The sequence below is a fragment of the Rhipicephalus sanguineus genome, chromosome 8 (assembly GCF_013339695.2).
Source record: "Rhipicephalus sanguineus isolate Rsan-2018 chromosome 8, BIME_Rsan_1.4, whole genome shotgun sequence".
In the NCBI taxonomy this organism is placed as follows: Eukaryota; Metazoa; Arthropoda; class Arachnida; order Ixodida; family Ixodidae; genus Rhipicephalus; species Rhipicephalus sanguineus.
The window spans coordinates 80032178-80045576 of NC_051183.1; the positions used below are offsets into that span (position 1 = coordinate 80032178).

Genomic DNA, 13399 nt, shown 5'->3' on the forward strand with positions numbered 1-13399 from the left:
AGCAGCTATGTGCGACATTGCAAGACGGGTATACCTTATAGTCAGGCTCATCGATTTAAGCGATTGTGTTCCGACCGCAAAGACTTCGTATCGAATTGCGAGCAACTTAAAAGCGCTCTCATTAAACGCCGTTATCCGACGGACTTGGTTGATGACGCTATAGACCGAGCAGACCAATTGAATAGAGCCGACATTCTTGGCGGAAACTGTTTACCTGAGCGACGTACTGATACTAATCTCGTATTGACTTACTCAGCATCAGTGCCAAAGGTTGTTTCTATACTGAAACGCCACCACAACATCCTTACCCAAAGTGACAGTCAATTATACTATACTGACAGTCAATTCGTCCTTATGTTAAGTAAACTTATGCTCCGATATTATATGCGTCTAATATAGCTCTCAACTTGAACCGTCGATTTCGTACCCATTTTACTTATAGAGCGCAGCTCTCAGGCGCCCGTTTCTGCGTTGAGCGGCGTCGCCGTTGGCGTCGGCGTAACCGATAGAGCGAACGAGAACGATAGATAGCGAACGCAGAGTCTGTCGATATCACGAGCTACTGGCCTCTAACCTCGCTTTCTTCCTCCGTCACGCGCGCTGGCTCCTCGGTCGGAGCTCGTGCGCATGAAGGGCTGGTAAATGCACTGCGGCTGGCTACGCTTGTCGTAAGGAGCTGTCGGCGTTTCGCTTGGTTCGCGACGCCTGTAATGCACAGATTGCTGTGCGCAGCACTCGAGCGCTGGCAGTTTCTGTGGCAATACATAACGAATGTTACATTCCTGCAACTACGGATAGCCAAAACTTCATACACAGTTGGCATTGCTTGAACACAAAGGTACGCTCAGAATTCGCATTAACAGTATCGTAATCGTCGGTGGATTTTCGTGATGATGAAACTAATTTGGCGTGTTTGAGCACTGACGGTACGCCATTCAACGAGAGTAACCAACCAGCGACTACGAAGTATTTACTGTACCCAGGGAGCGCCCAAAGCTGTTCTGCACCATCCGACGCTGAACATTCTGCACCGTTACCAATGACTATGAACAAAGAAAACGGAGATTAAGACAAAGTCATTCGCCCTGGAACTGAACCCTTTCAGTTCTGTCTTACGGACCATACAACTATGGCCACTTTTTGCAAGAACAACAAGTTAAAGGAGGGGTGGTGGGATGGATAGGGTGACGGCTATATATGAACTAGTATGAACCGACTAGCCCTGCGACGGGTACTTTTATGTTGACTTTCTGTCCTTTTGTAAAATTCTGACGGTTTACCTCATGTTGCAGTTGTTCAATCTCATGAAGCGAGAACAGTGCAGACTTTGCGAAAGCTGACATGAGGAACACGAGGCACAGGTGCTGTGCCTCAAGTTTCTTCTTGTCCGTCTTCGTAAAGTGTACGCTGTTTTAACAGCGACGCTATTCTAGGACTTGGCCTGACGACAGATGAGTGTCCACGTCACATGTCACGCTCCGTTTCTCAGATACAACCATATAGACGGCGTGACTGCCTCGTCCGCGAATGAAGCGGTAGCCGCACAGTGAAACGGGGAAGGGCGGCTCGAGCGTGGATAGGGCCTAAAATCACTGCAGCAAGGAGCGGATGTGGCAGGGGATGCCACACGTCATTTCCCGTGTAAATCACAGGCACTCACACAAAATCACATAGCATCACAGAAAATAGCAAGGAAAACACAACAGAACCCCAGCTACGCCTTTTCTGCAGGTTTCACAGAGGATGGAACAGGGGTAAGTTTTGTTGCTTTATGATGAACAACGAACTAGCCTTAGCTGCGTTATTCATGTTTGGTGTCGCTTTTCACCTAGTTTAAAAAAAGGCGTTTCTTTGTCTCTTTCCTCCACCTTAAGTTTGCTAGCTACTGGCTTGTGTTTTCCTGCCGAGTATATAGGCTGCGTGCGCCGCCCGTAGGAGCGCCATGAAAAGTCGTGTTGTGGTAGATTTCAAATGTAAGGACGGCTGCGCACTACGCAAAACATGTAGGGGGGCACTTTGCTATTTGAGGCCTGCGTGCGTTGCCTGTACGAGGACAAAAATCACACCATCTCCGCTAAAGGGGACCATGAGGCGATGCGAAGCAGTGTTTCGGCACGTCGAGCCCGCGTTTCAGAGGGGAAGTAGAGAGAAGGAGGGGAGAGGGGAAGTGGAGGGAGAAAGTGGGAGAGGGGAAGGGGAGAGAGAAGGCGTGAGGGAAGGGGAAAGCAGGAAAGTGGGAGAGAGGTAGTTGAGAGGGGGAGGGGAGAGGGAGAGGGAAAGGTGGGAGAGGAGGTGTCGGGAGAGGGTTCGCGCATGCGCAGTAAGGGTGGTCACGCCGCACATCACCACCACCACCACCACCGGTTTGAACTCCGCCATAAGATGCTTCGCATCTAAAAATACGTGTGCAAACGTTGTGAACAGAATAAGGTGCTGTAAAGAAAGTCCGTGAACTATTAAGAACACTTTAATTGAATGCCACGATACGAACACATCAAGACTCGTAGAAAGCGTCCAGCTCTCAGAGGAGCAGGGATCCAAAGGGGGTAGAACTGATAACGTAGTTGAGCAAGACACGGTTAGGTTAATGGTAGAAAAAGAGCGGGAGAGATAGCCGAAATTCTTACAGACGTGCGTAACAGTAGAATACAAAATAAAGGATATGAAGAGGTGGCAAAGAGATCACATAGAGATAGCAAGAATCCTAGCTGGCTGAAGCGTATGCTCTCAGGAGTCGGGAAACACTAAATAAATGGTCTTGACGTTCGTACCCCCGTATTCACAAACGCTCCTCAACTCGAATTTCGTCCTTCAATTGAACAAGTAGAGCACAGCGCCGCTGGTCGACAGAAAATGACGCCGCGCTTCTCAAGAATAGCCGCAGATAATCGCTGATATGCAGTGATTTGTTCCGCCTAGAAACGGCGCTCCCATCGGCTTTCTCAAGTCAAGGTGGAGCGTTGAGTGAAGGGACGTTCTAGAATACGAGGGGTAGTCAATTGCAGCTTGTGCCTCCATAGCGAAAAGGCCATGACACTGCTGCAGCAATATCGTACAGGAAAGTACTCAATTGCGTCGGTATCTCAAACAAGTTTCTTATTTTCAGAGCAGCAAACAAGACAAAAATAATAGACAAAATGAGATCCAAGACCACAATCGTGTTGGGGATCCCCTGTTAAAGATAACAGACCAATTCTATGTCAAAATATCATAAAAGAAGTGAACCAATTATTGCAGTTATCTTTCAAATTTCACCAAAATTGAATATGCGCCAATGTCGAGCTGTGGATCCATAAACTGGATGCGGCTCGTGTAGCAAGGACTGCTCGACCCAAGAGAAAGGCCGCAATAAAGCCACTGCCTAGGGTCGAAAAATTCAAGATATCCGAAATATGCCAGGTGTCCAAAGGATATCCTGAATATTTAAAAAAATCGATTGCATCAAAATACGAGGAAACCTTTAAAAAATAAAAGAATTCAAGATTTCCAGAGCCTTTAGGCTCTTCTTAATTATATGTTGTTTAGGAGATGTCAGCGCTTTTGTATAGCGCCGGTTACTCCTTTTCGCAGGCAATAGAATTCGTGAAAATAACAGCAATAAAAAATAAATAAATTCACCTAGGGAGAGTTTATGTAGGTCTGTCAAGCCATAAAGATTATCACATATTCACGAAGTACATTCACGTAGCGACACGAAAAACAACACAATATGTAGTGCAGTCGCATGACACTATATAGAGTTCGCATAAAATGCATACCGCATATGTTGAAAATAAAATGGCCGAAAATATTTTGAACCAAATTCGAGGAAACTTCAAAAAGTCAAAAAATTCGAGATTAAAATGTCTAATCTGAATCGAGTGTAGTCTTTGCTAATCGATCGAAATTTTTCGCATATTTTTGAGCTCCTACAATTCTACCCAGCCCAGACGCCGTAAGGGCAGTCGTCGCCCTAGATTAATCGTCCGTCCAGTAAAATGGATGGACGGCCGGTTCTCTAGAAACATGCGACCGTCAGGTCAGACATTCAATGAACAAATGATCAAACTGCGTATAAAGAACGTGATTACAGAAGGAATGCATGGCGCTTCCCCCTACTTGATGCTATCGACGTTCTGCAGCCATTCGTATCAAATGAAAGCGTCCTGTTAAATTCACTTCTTGAATTCTGCAGGCTGCTAGCATGTTTATTTGAGAACAACACTTCCATTGCTTCAATATAGACATCTCGTTATAATATTCATTGTTATTAAAAATTGAATACATAAAAATTAACGGACAGGTCTTTGGGAAGCGGGAATGGATCGTAACAAATATGCTGGATAGTGAGATTCGTCGGTAGAATGTTATGAAATTAGGCGTTGTTTTGGGCAAGATTACTTATACCGTAATCATTACGAAAAACGTAAATAATCATGGACATAGGGCGTTCTTTAATGGCCCATGCTGTGCCTTCACCAACCGGTCATCTAGCGAAGAGGTATTTTTGTGTGTACAAATTTTGTACCGTTTTCTTTGAAAAATTGGTATTCTCGGTTTGATATTTCGGTTTTCTTTTCCGAGTTTCCTGAAACTGGTATCCATTCAAGCTCGTCTGAGAGCGAGCAGGCCTGGCGGCGTGACGTACCTCCGTTTCTTGAACCGGATTGGCTCACTCGAACCGGGCAGTATATAAGGGGGTCGGTGTCCGTAGCTCCCGTATAACAGCTTGTGCCCTCGATAACTCCGCGACATTTCGCTATGAAGTCCCTCGTGAGTATAACTGATCCTGCGTCGTGTTTTATTCGGACACGTTGTCGAGGAACAAGAGATCATACGACGTTTTTTTTTTTCTGAAAGAGTAACTGCACACCCTTTACGTTATTCCATCTTGTTAGAGTTCACTGAAATCACTTGAAGTTCATTTTGGTATGCTTTACACCCAAGCAAAATGAACTTACTCCATGGAGTGAACAATAGTTAACAAAAATGGAGTTGTTTACGAGTGTATAGCAACTCTTGCGAAAGGAATTTCCGGGACTGAATTTCTCAAAAGTTCGGGTGCTCCTTATGCACTATACTTTTCTGTGCAATGTGTAGCGAGGACTGGCACAGAATACTGTTTAGGCTTCGACTAAGGATGGCTCATTCTGTGCACAATTCGGCACTCATTGCGTGGGTCGACGCACAGAAAAAAGTCGGCCTCTTTACTGAAAATAATATATCAATATGTGGTCCCAGTTTGACTTCCTTTTTTGTGCATAGCAATATGTGACATCTTAGGTCATTTCTCCTGTGTTAGCCTGGCCGAACAGCGCAGTGGTAACCAAGTGTTCTTAAGAGATTCCTTGCACCTACATCAAACGAGTACTTTCAACACTGATGCTGAAGATTTTAGCCAAAAAAAAACATTCTTCATCTTCTTAAACACCCTAACGCATGATTCGACGGGCGTTGTCACTCCGCAGCTGTGTACCCTCGTTGTCCTTGCTGTCCTGGTCACAGTAAGCGCTGGCTACTACGGTGGCTACGGCCACGGCTACGGCCATGGCGGCTACAGCCACGGCATCACACACCACTACGACAACCAGCGGGCGCACTACGGCTATGGGGGATACGGAGGCTACGGCCGCGGCTACGGGGGATACGGCGGCTACGGCGGCTACGGCGGCTACGGCTATGGCCACGGCTTCTACGGCTAAGCTGTTTCGCCCAGTGACCTACAAGTGAAGCATGAATGACGAGTGAAAGCAAAATAAATGATTCGTCTAATTCGGAGCCGTCGTTTACTTACGGAATAAGTGTCTTCTCAAAGAAGGCATGTAGTTCCACCAATTGCCATTTCTGCAGGAAAGTTACTGCTACATGACAATTGTAGCTAAAATGTCAATATAGTAATAACAATAATAATAATATTGTTTTTTTCATCAATATATCGACGAAAGACAGCTGTAGGTAAGTGCTCTAGGTGAGGGACAGCTGCAGGTAAAATGACTGGTGTAAATTTGGAGCCTTTTTCTAGCTCAGACAAGCCCGCTATATAACTAATGTTTCATGCCGTGAGCTACACCTCAATGAAGTCAGTGTCTTGGTTGCCATTTGTCCCATTAATGCGTGCTTTTGGTGAAAGCATTTTCACTCAATGTGCAACGTGCACATTGCTGCTACACCGTTGCAAACTAAAGCACAGCATGGTGCAGTCAACGGTGAGTTGCAATGCTTCAATGTTGCCATTATTATTATTTTTCAAGCAGAAAAAAATAATGAAAGCATTAGTGAACACGAAGAAAAAAAAAAACAGCTCTGATCTAGACGAAGCCAAGAGGAGACAAACGCGGCGCTGACTAACAACCCAATGTTATGGCGTCTAAACGTCGGTATACTATAAGATATAACAATTCGTAGAAACATTCACGGACGCGAGATATCACCGTAAGTGGGGGTGTTTTACTTGTTGGAAAAGTACAGATGGGCAAAAGAGACACATGGCCTCTCACGCATTTGCCTAAAACGACTGGCAGGCGAAAGCCATCTTCATCTTTTTCATGTTGTCAGGTCGATTGTATTAATCCCGCCCGAAAGCTTTCCGCACCAAACGTGGTACTCCACTGCCTCCAGGATCGGAGGAATTGGAAGCTTTCTGGAGCTCACGTGGCTTTGCAGCGCCTCCGGGATTAGTCTACCTTTGACCAAGCTAACATGTCATGTGATGACGTCATAGTGACGCAGTGATGACGCCACCTTGACGGCACAAAGTTTGGTGACCCGTGACGTCATGATTACGTCACAAAGTGGAGGGTGACGTCATCGCATGACGATTTATTGCATCACTCGTGTTGACGCCGATGGTCGCTTTTCACGGTCTAGGAGGCATCTAAAGCTTTTTCGCCCTAAATGTGACACAAGAAACACACATACACACGCACGCACGCACGCACACGCGCACACGCGCACACGCGCACACACACACACACACACACACACACACACACACACACACACACACACACACACACACACACACACACACACACACACACACACACACACACACACAGTAGAAGAAAACTGGAAGTGGTTAAAGAGCCCACTTATCAATTTGATTGACACGCATATTCCTACGGCCAAAATCAAGTGTTTCGACTTGAAACCGTGGTTTAACGATCGGCTCCGTCGTCTCAACAATAAGAAAGAACGCCTGTACAGGAACGCTCACAAAGATCGTCTATCGGATTCATGGAAACGTTACCAATTGTGCGAAAAAGCATACCAATCTCTGTTAAAAACAACAAGACGCTCTTTTTTTGGAAATGATCTTTCCTCTCTTCTCGCAAATAACCCGCGACGTTTTTGGCGTATTCTCAACCCACGCAGCCATCCGGAAATTGTACTTACTAATCCAAATGGCGACATTGTATCCGACTATGAAAGCGCTCAATTACTAAGTAATGCTTTCTCCTCTGTTTTTACACGTGAGGACTTAACGTCGAGCCCTCTCATCAGTAATCGTACTGACATAACGATGCCTGAAATAAGTATCAGCGAAGAAGGAATTTACACATTATTAAATAATCTTAAGCTGGCGCGAGAAGCAGTTTAGATCACATGCTCTGGCGGTGTCCCTCCTTACGGGGCCCTCAACGCCTCACTGAAGAAGAGTGGTGCTCCGAGCTAAGGAGCTCGAATCTACTACACCAATTAAGGGCCGTCCAGAGGGCCCACGACGCGGCGGTGAGGCTTGGCCTCCCCGTCCCCACGTGGGAGCGGCCCGCGGCGCTGCCGCCCTGAACGGCTGCGGTGCTCCTCAGGACTATCTTAATAAAGTTCATTGTCTGTCTGTCTGTCTGTCTCTTCCGCATCTGACCATCTCGGGTTGAACAAGATACTGAAAAATATCTCATCGAGCCTCTCGCCCATTCTGTGTGCCCTTTTCTCCCAATCCTTAGCATCTCGTATCATTCCTCACGACTGGCGGGTGGCCAGAATCATTCCCATCTTTAAGTCCGGTGATCGCTCTGTACCACTCAACTATCGCCCAATCTCTTTAACCAATACAATCTGCAAGCAACTGGAACATATCATTTACGCTCAAATCATCAACTATCTTGAGGAACACACTATCATCTTTAAGCAACAGCACGGTTTCTGCAAAGGACATTCTTGTGACACTCAGCTCGCCGGTTTTGTACATGACTTGCACTCATCACTAGACTGTGGTTTTAAAGTTGATGCTATCTTTCTGGATTATTCAAAAGCGTTTGATCGCGTTCCCCACCACAGGCTTATACTAAAACTAACCCAACTTAACATTGACCCCAATGTTATTGCATGGATTAAAGAATTCCTTTCGCACAGAACACAGTACACAGTTAATAACTCTCATTCTAATTATGTGAACGTAACATCAGGTGTCCCTCAGGGTAGTGTTTTAGGTCCGTTGCTTTTCCTAATCTATATTAATGACTTGCATAATTGTGTGTCGTCCCATATTAGACTATTCGCCGATGATTGTGTACTATACCGTAGTATATCTAGTGATGCCGATCGTGAGCTCCTTCAATCCGACCTTGTCAATATTAATACTTGGCGCACCTCATGGTTAATGACCTTGAATGAATCCAAAACAAAGTTAATGTCATTTATCCTACATAATGCCCGCATACCAGCATCTTAAGTTTTAAATAATGCCGAAATTACACTTAGTAGTAGTTATAAATACCTTGGTGTTCACTTTCAAACAGATCTCACGTGGCATTATCACATTGACGTCATCCTTGCTTCAGCTAATCGTTCACTCGGTCTTATCAAACATTCTCCAAAAAATGCCCCTCCCTATATTCGTAAGCTCGCCAACCTAACACTCGTTCGACCAAAAATCGAATACGCTTCAGCTATTTGGGATCCAGTTCAAGCCTATCTTATCCAGAATATTGAATCCTTGCAAAACCGTGCTGTGCGTTTTATTTTTTCAGATTACTCACGTCATTCAAGCATCACTGCACTAAGAGATCGCGCCGAACTTGAACCCTTATCTCATCGTCGCCAAGCAGCTCGCCTTTCGCTTTTTCACAAACTATACCATCATTCAATTCTTTCTGACGATTTCTTTCAGCCCCCTGCAGTCATTATTCCTCGCCGCGATCACCAGTACAAAGTCAAACGATCCATATGTCACACTCATCGTTTGGCTAATTCATTCATACCGCGCACTATCATTGAATGGAACCATTTATCATCGCACGTAGCTACCGAAAGAAACAACGAAATTTCAAGATCTTCTACGCACTGAGCGTATTGCCTAAACGTGGAGTCGTACCTAATTCATTTCTTTTCACCTTTTTTTTCTTTTTCATTTCGCATATTGTAGCGGTATTTCTTTTGTATTGTGTATTTCATGTACTCTGTTTGCGTAGGCATTCGGTACCTGCCTACTATGCTTGCACCTTTTTCTTTTTTTTACCATTTGTGTCTAGTTACTTCAGTATGTTGTAGTTTGCATTTACTTCATGGTCGTTGTTGTTGTTTTCTGACTGTATGTGTACCAGCCAATTGTCAAGATTGTACTTTTGATCGTGTTTCTAACTCTGTTATTTTTCCCAATTTATTGTAAAATGTCCCCCTATATAATACCCTCGTTGAGGGCCTTCAATGGGTGTTTTGTATAAATAAATGAATAAGAAACACACACACACACACACACACACACACACACACACACACACACACACAACGTGTGGATACATTTGTGTCAGCGTCTCTTCCCCATCGCTCGACCAAAACGAAGGCTTGAACGCGTTGAACATGGGATATTTCACCGTTTGCGGTGTTATGTCGTATTCCTAAATGTGTGCGCTGATTGTGATACATACTATACATTGACATGAAAACGCAATAAAGCTTGATTGCTGGTAAGCGCCGTGTTTGTATTCGTTCGTAGCGCTTTCACTTCAAGCTCGGTAATGCACCAGCCAGCCCAGTTCAGCATGCTGATAGATATTAGTGCTGCAATAATACTTGAGCGATATACGTTATATTGCAAAAATAGCATGTAGTACCCACGCATGCGCTAAAGTCGATGAATACAACGTTAGAGATGCGCGTTGTCGTTTTTGCAGTTGTACACCCATGGTCGTGCTTCATAATTGTCACAGGCAAACAGAACGCTCGCAACAACGGTGGCTACAGCCATAGCCATGAATATACGTTGGCTACAGCTATGCCATCGCCCACCATTAATGAGAACTTGAGATTACGCTACCGTTATGATGGATACTGCCACGGCTACGGAAAATACGCTAGTTGCGGCTACCGCCACTGCTTTATCACGGCTGAACACATTTTATCGAAAAAAAGGATAAGCGAATGTGCGCGCATGTTTAATAAACGATATCGGTTATCCAGCTTCTGTTTGATTCGCAAGTACCTTCAGCAAGATACCAAGAAGCTTGTCAAAGTCACGTGCTTAGGTAAAGTTGTCGTTAACCTAAGATTCATGTTCTCCACTACTTCGAGTGGAACTGCCAATTTAAAAATAAATGAGAGTGATTTGCTCACGTTTACGGCATACGCCTGCTTATGCTTATGGTACGGAGTATACCTGCACAACAATTGTAGCCTAGAGCCATCAAGAAATGAAAAAAAGAATAGTTGCAGCGATTCCACTCTGCGAACGTGGATGCCAGCGGAGCTCATCAACGCACTCCCGTCTCTGCTCTCTTCAGCGTTCTTCATAAGCGCGCTGCTCCTAGGGCGTTCTCACAGTGCGTGGTTGACCCAAACTTGCCGCGCACGACCACGCCAACGCACCACCTAGACTCTAGTGGCGTAGAGGAACATATGTATAACGTTAAGCGCAGAACTGAATTGACGAGGACGGGACAGGGAGTGACACACACACAAACGCTATTTCTAAAAGGTCTAAGAGGTGTCTAGACGAAATGCCAGAAGCGTCCTTAAAATCTATCCAGCCGAACTGAACTAGAGCACCCTTGATACATTCGAGCAAGGCATTGCGGGGCAACGTGTAGTAGAGGTCTTTGATATCAATAGATATGGCACACAGCCCTTCGTTAGTCCGGGGGGCGATAACGTCCAAGAGTTCTTGCGACTTTTAGGGGCGAAGCTTCTTTGGGTGTGGGTCTGTCCCTCCTCTGTAGTATGTAGTATGTAGTAGTAGTATTAGGTAGCCACCTCTAGTTCTTGGAGTGTTCACTAGATGGCGCTGTGGTAGCCACCTCTAGTTCTCAGAAAGATCCCTAGATGGCGCGGAGGCGCTCGCTGCGTTGCAGATGCGTGCTCTAGTCACCCCCAAGGAGGTTTTAAAAAAATCTGGAGTGGAAGCTCTGCCAACGCCTTGCCAGAAAAAGTGAAGCCAGCTTTTGCCCACCAAAGAGCTCGGAAACATGCTGTTTTCTGGTGGTGCCTACTTGGAGATCAAATGATTTTGATCTGTTAGTGTAAATACAACGTTAATTATAAAATAAAAGATCGTTGTTGCTGACAAAAGTAACCCGTCATGAGGAGTATTGGCGATTGATCTCCAAAAAATTGCCATGACTCTCAGGCTTATTTACGAAAACTAGTAACAGAAAGACACACTTGGAGCAGTATCATCCCTAAAAGTTGCCATAATAAACTCGTCTGGCGTGCGCGGAAAATGCTCGCTTTGATCGTGCCCCTACTAAGGGGCACGATCATGCCCCTTAGTATGATCGTGCCCCTACTAAGATGGCGGGCGCAGCCGCCATCTTTTGGTGGGCACGGCTTCACTCTTGCGCAATAATCTCCACTCCAGCCATTTTTTAACCTCCTTGCCCCCCCCCCCCTTCTCTCGCATCGCGAGGCCGACGCAGGCAGCGTCTGCTAGCGAGTTTCTTGATTGAAAAAACCGACTGCTCGTACTGCACAACCGATCACTGACCACCCCGTATATATAGGCTTTGGATTTTGACCTCCAAGGTAGTGCCTGTGTGAGATTTCTCCTGTGCGTGATTAAACAATAAAAATTCACAGTATACATGTAAAATTAAAGTGAGCTGCAAGTCGCCATGACTCTCATCGACCCTTTAGTATAAACGCGCCCGATCTCACGTCGTTGATGATGTACTGGGCAGAATTCACGGGATTCACATATGGCGCGTGTCATTGGTGGAAGGCAATCGTTCGATTTAGTGCTGCGACGTACGCTAGGGGGCCGTTGTAATAAAATCCGCTCGCTGTTGGCGCACGCCGGCGCCACTGCTGCGCACGCAGGCGCCACTTTGTCTACGACGTCACTCCTCTCGAATGCGGCGCAGACCAGCAGCGGCGAGCCGCGCGCGGCGGTGGCGGAGTCTGCGCGCGCGCCGGCGCCAGCGTGTCTTCCGCGCCTACGGCGCCACTCTCCAACAGACCAGCAGCGGCGAGCCGCGCGCGGCGTTCGGAGAGCGCGTAAGCTGCCAGCTCCGGTGACCCAGCTGTGTGACATTACTGATCTTCGCGCATGCGCGGCACAGCTCATGACGCTCCACGCGAAATCGGCTCCGGCTAGGCAAGCGTAGCTAATGCTAGAAAACTTTCGTGCACTGTGTCTATGAAAAGGCCTCTCTTTGACCCGGTGTTCATCAATTCCGTTTATAGGCAGACAGTGAAAAGTATACGTTTTCAAAGGAATATAATTTGTAGTTATCACTTATGTAATATCTGGGCATGCGGCAATATATTTTGAGATTTTTGTAGCGTTAGCTACACTTGCCTAGCCGGAGCCGATTTCGCGTGGATCCTCATGAGCAGTGCTGCGCATGCGCGAGGATCAGTGATGTCACACAGCTGGCTCACCGGAGCCGGCATCTCACGCGCTCTCCGCCACCGCCGCGCGCGGCTCGCCGCTGCTGGTCTGCGTGTTCGGGAGGAGTGGCGTCGTAGCGGCGGCAGGCACACTGGCTCCGGCGTTCGCGCAGACTCCGCCTCCGCCACGCGTGACTCGCTGCTGCTGGTCTGCGCATTCGAGAGGAGTGACGTCGTAGCCGTGGCAGACACACTGCCGCCGGCGCGCGCGCTGCTATTCGCCTTCGCGGTGCAGTCGCCGTCTGACACTGCGCTGGAGCCGCTTGATAGCGCCTCTGACTGGCTTTTGCAGGGGGGTAACGCCATGGAGAAGGAGAGCGCAAATGCTGCTCGATGGCGCAGAAGAGCCGAGAAGCTTATCGCATCGGAACCCGAAGTAGTTGCCTGGCAATTAGCGGTTCAGCGTACGAAGAATGAACAGAAGAAGGCTAATAATCCTAGACCACCTGGAAAGCTAAGAATAATCAGCTGAACCTTTGCTAACGCTACATATATCCTGGCATAGGCGAGCTGAGCCACTGCAAAATGTTTTTACCTTTGTTATTTGCGGCAATTGATCGCCGTTCATGCTGCATTACAGATTTCATTGCGCAGC

General features: G+C 46.6%; 1 protein-coding gene across 1 annotated transcript; it reads left to right on the top strand.

Annotated features, from left to right (window-relative positions):
- The first annotated feature begins 4723 nt into the window (after nucleotides 1-4723).
- On the top strand, nucleotides 4724-5751 carry LOC125756246 (neuropeptide-like protein 30). Its single transcript, XM_049418524.1, has 2 exons — nucleotides 4724-4752; nucleotides 5448-5751. The coding sequence occupies exons 1-2, from the start codon at nucleotides 4741-4743 to the stop codon at nucleotides 5679-5681; spliced, it is 246 nt and encodes an 81-aa protein (XP_049274481.1). The 5' UTR covers nucleotides 4724-4740; the 3' UTR covers nucleotides 5682-5751.
- Nucleotides 5752-13399: the final 7648 nt, after the last annotated feature.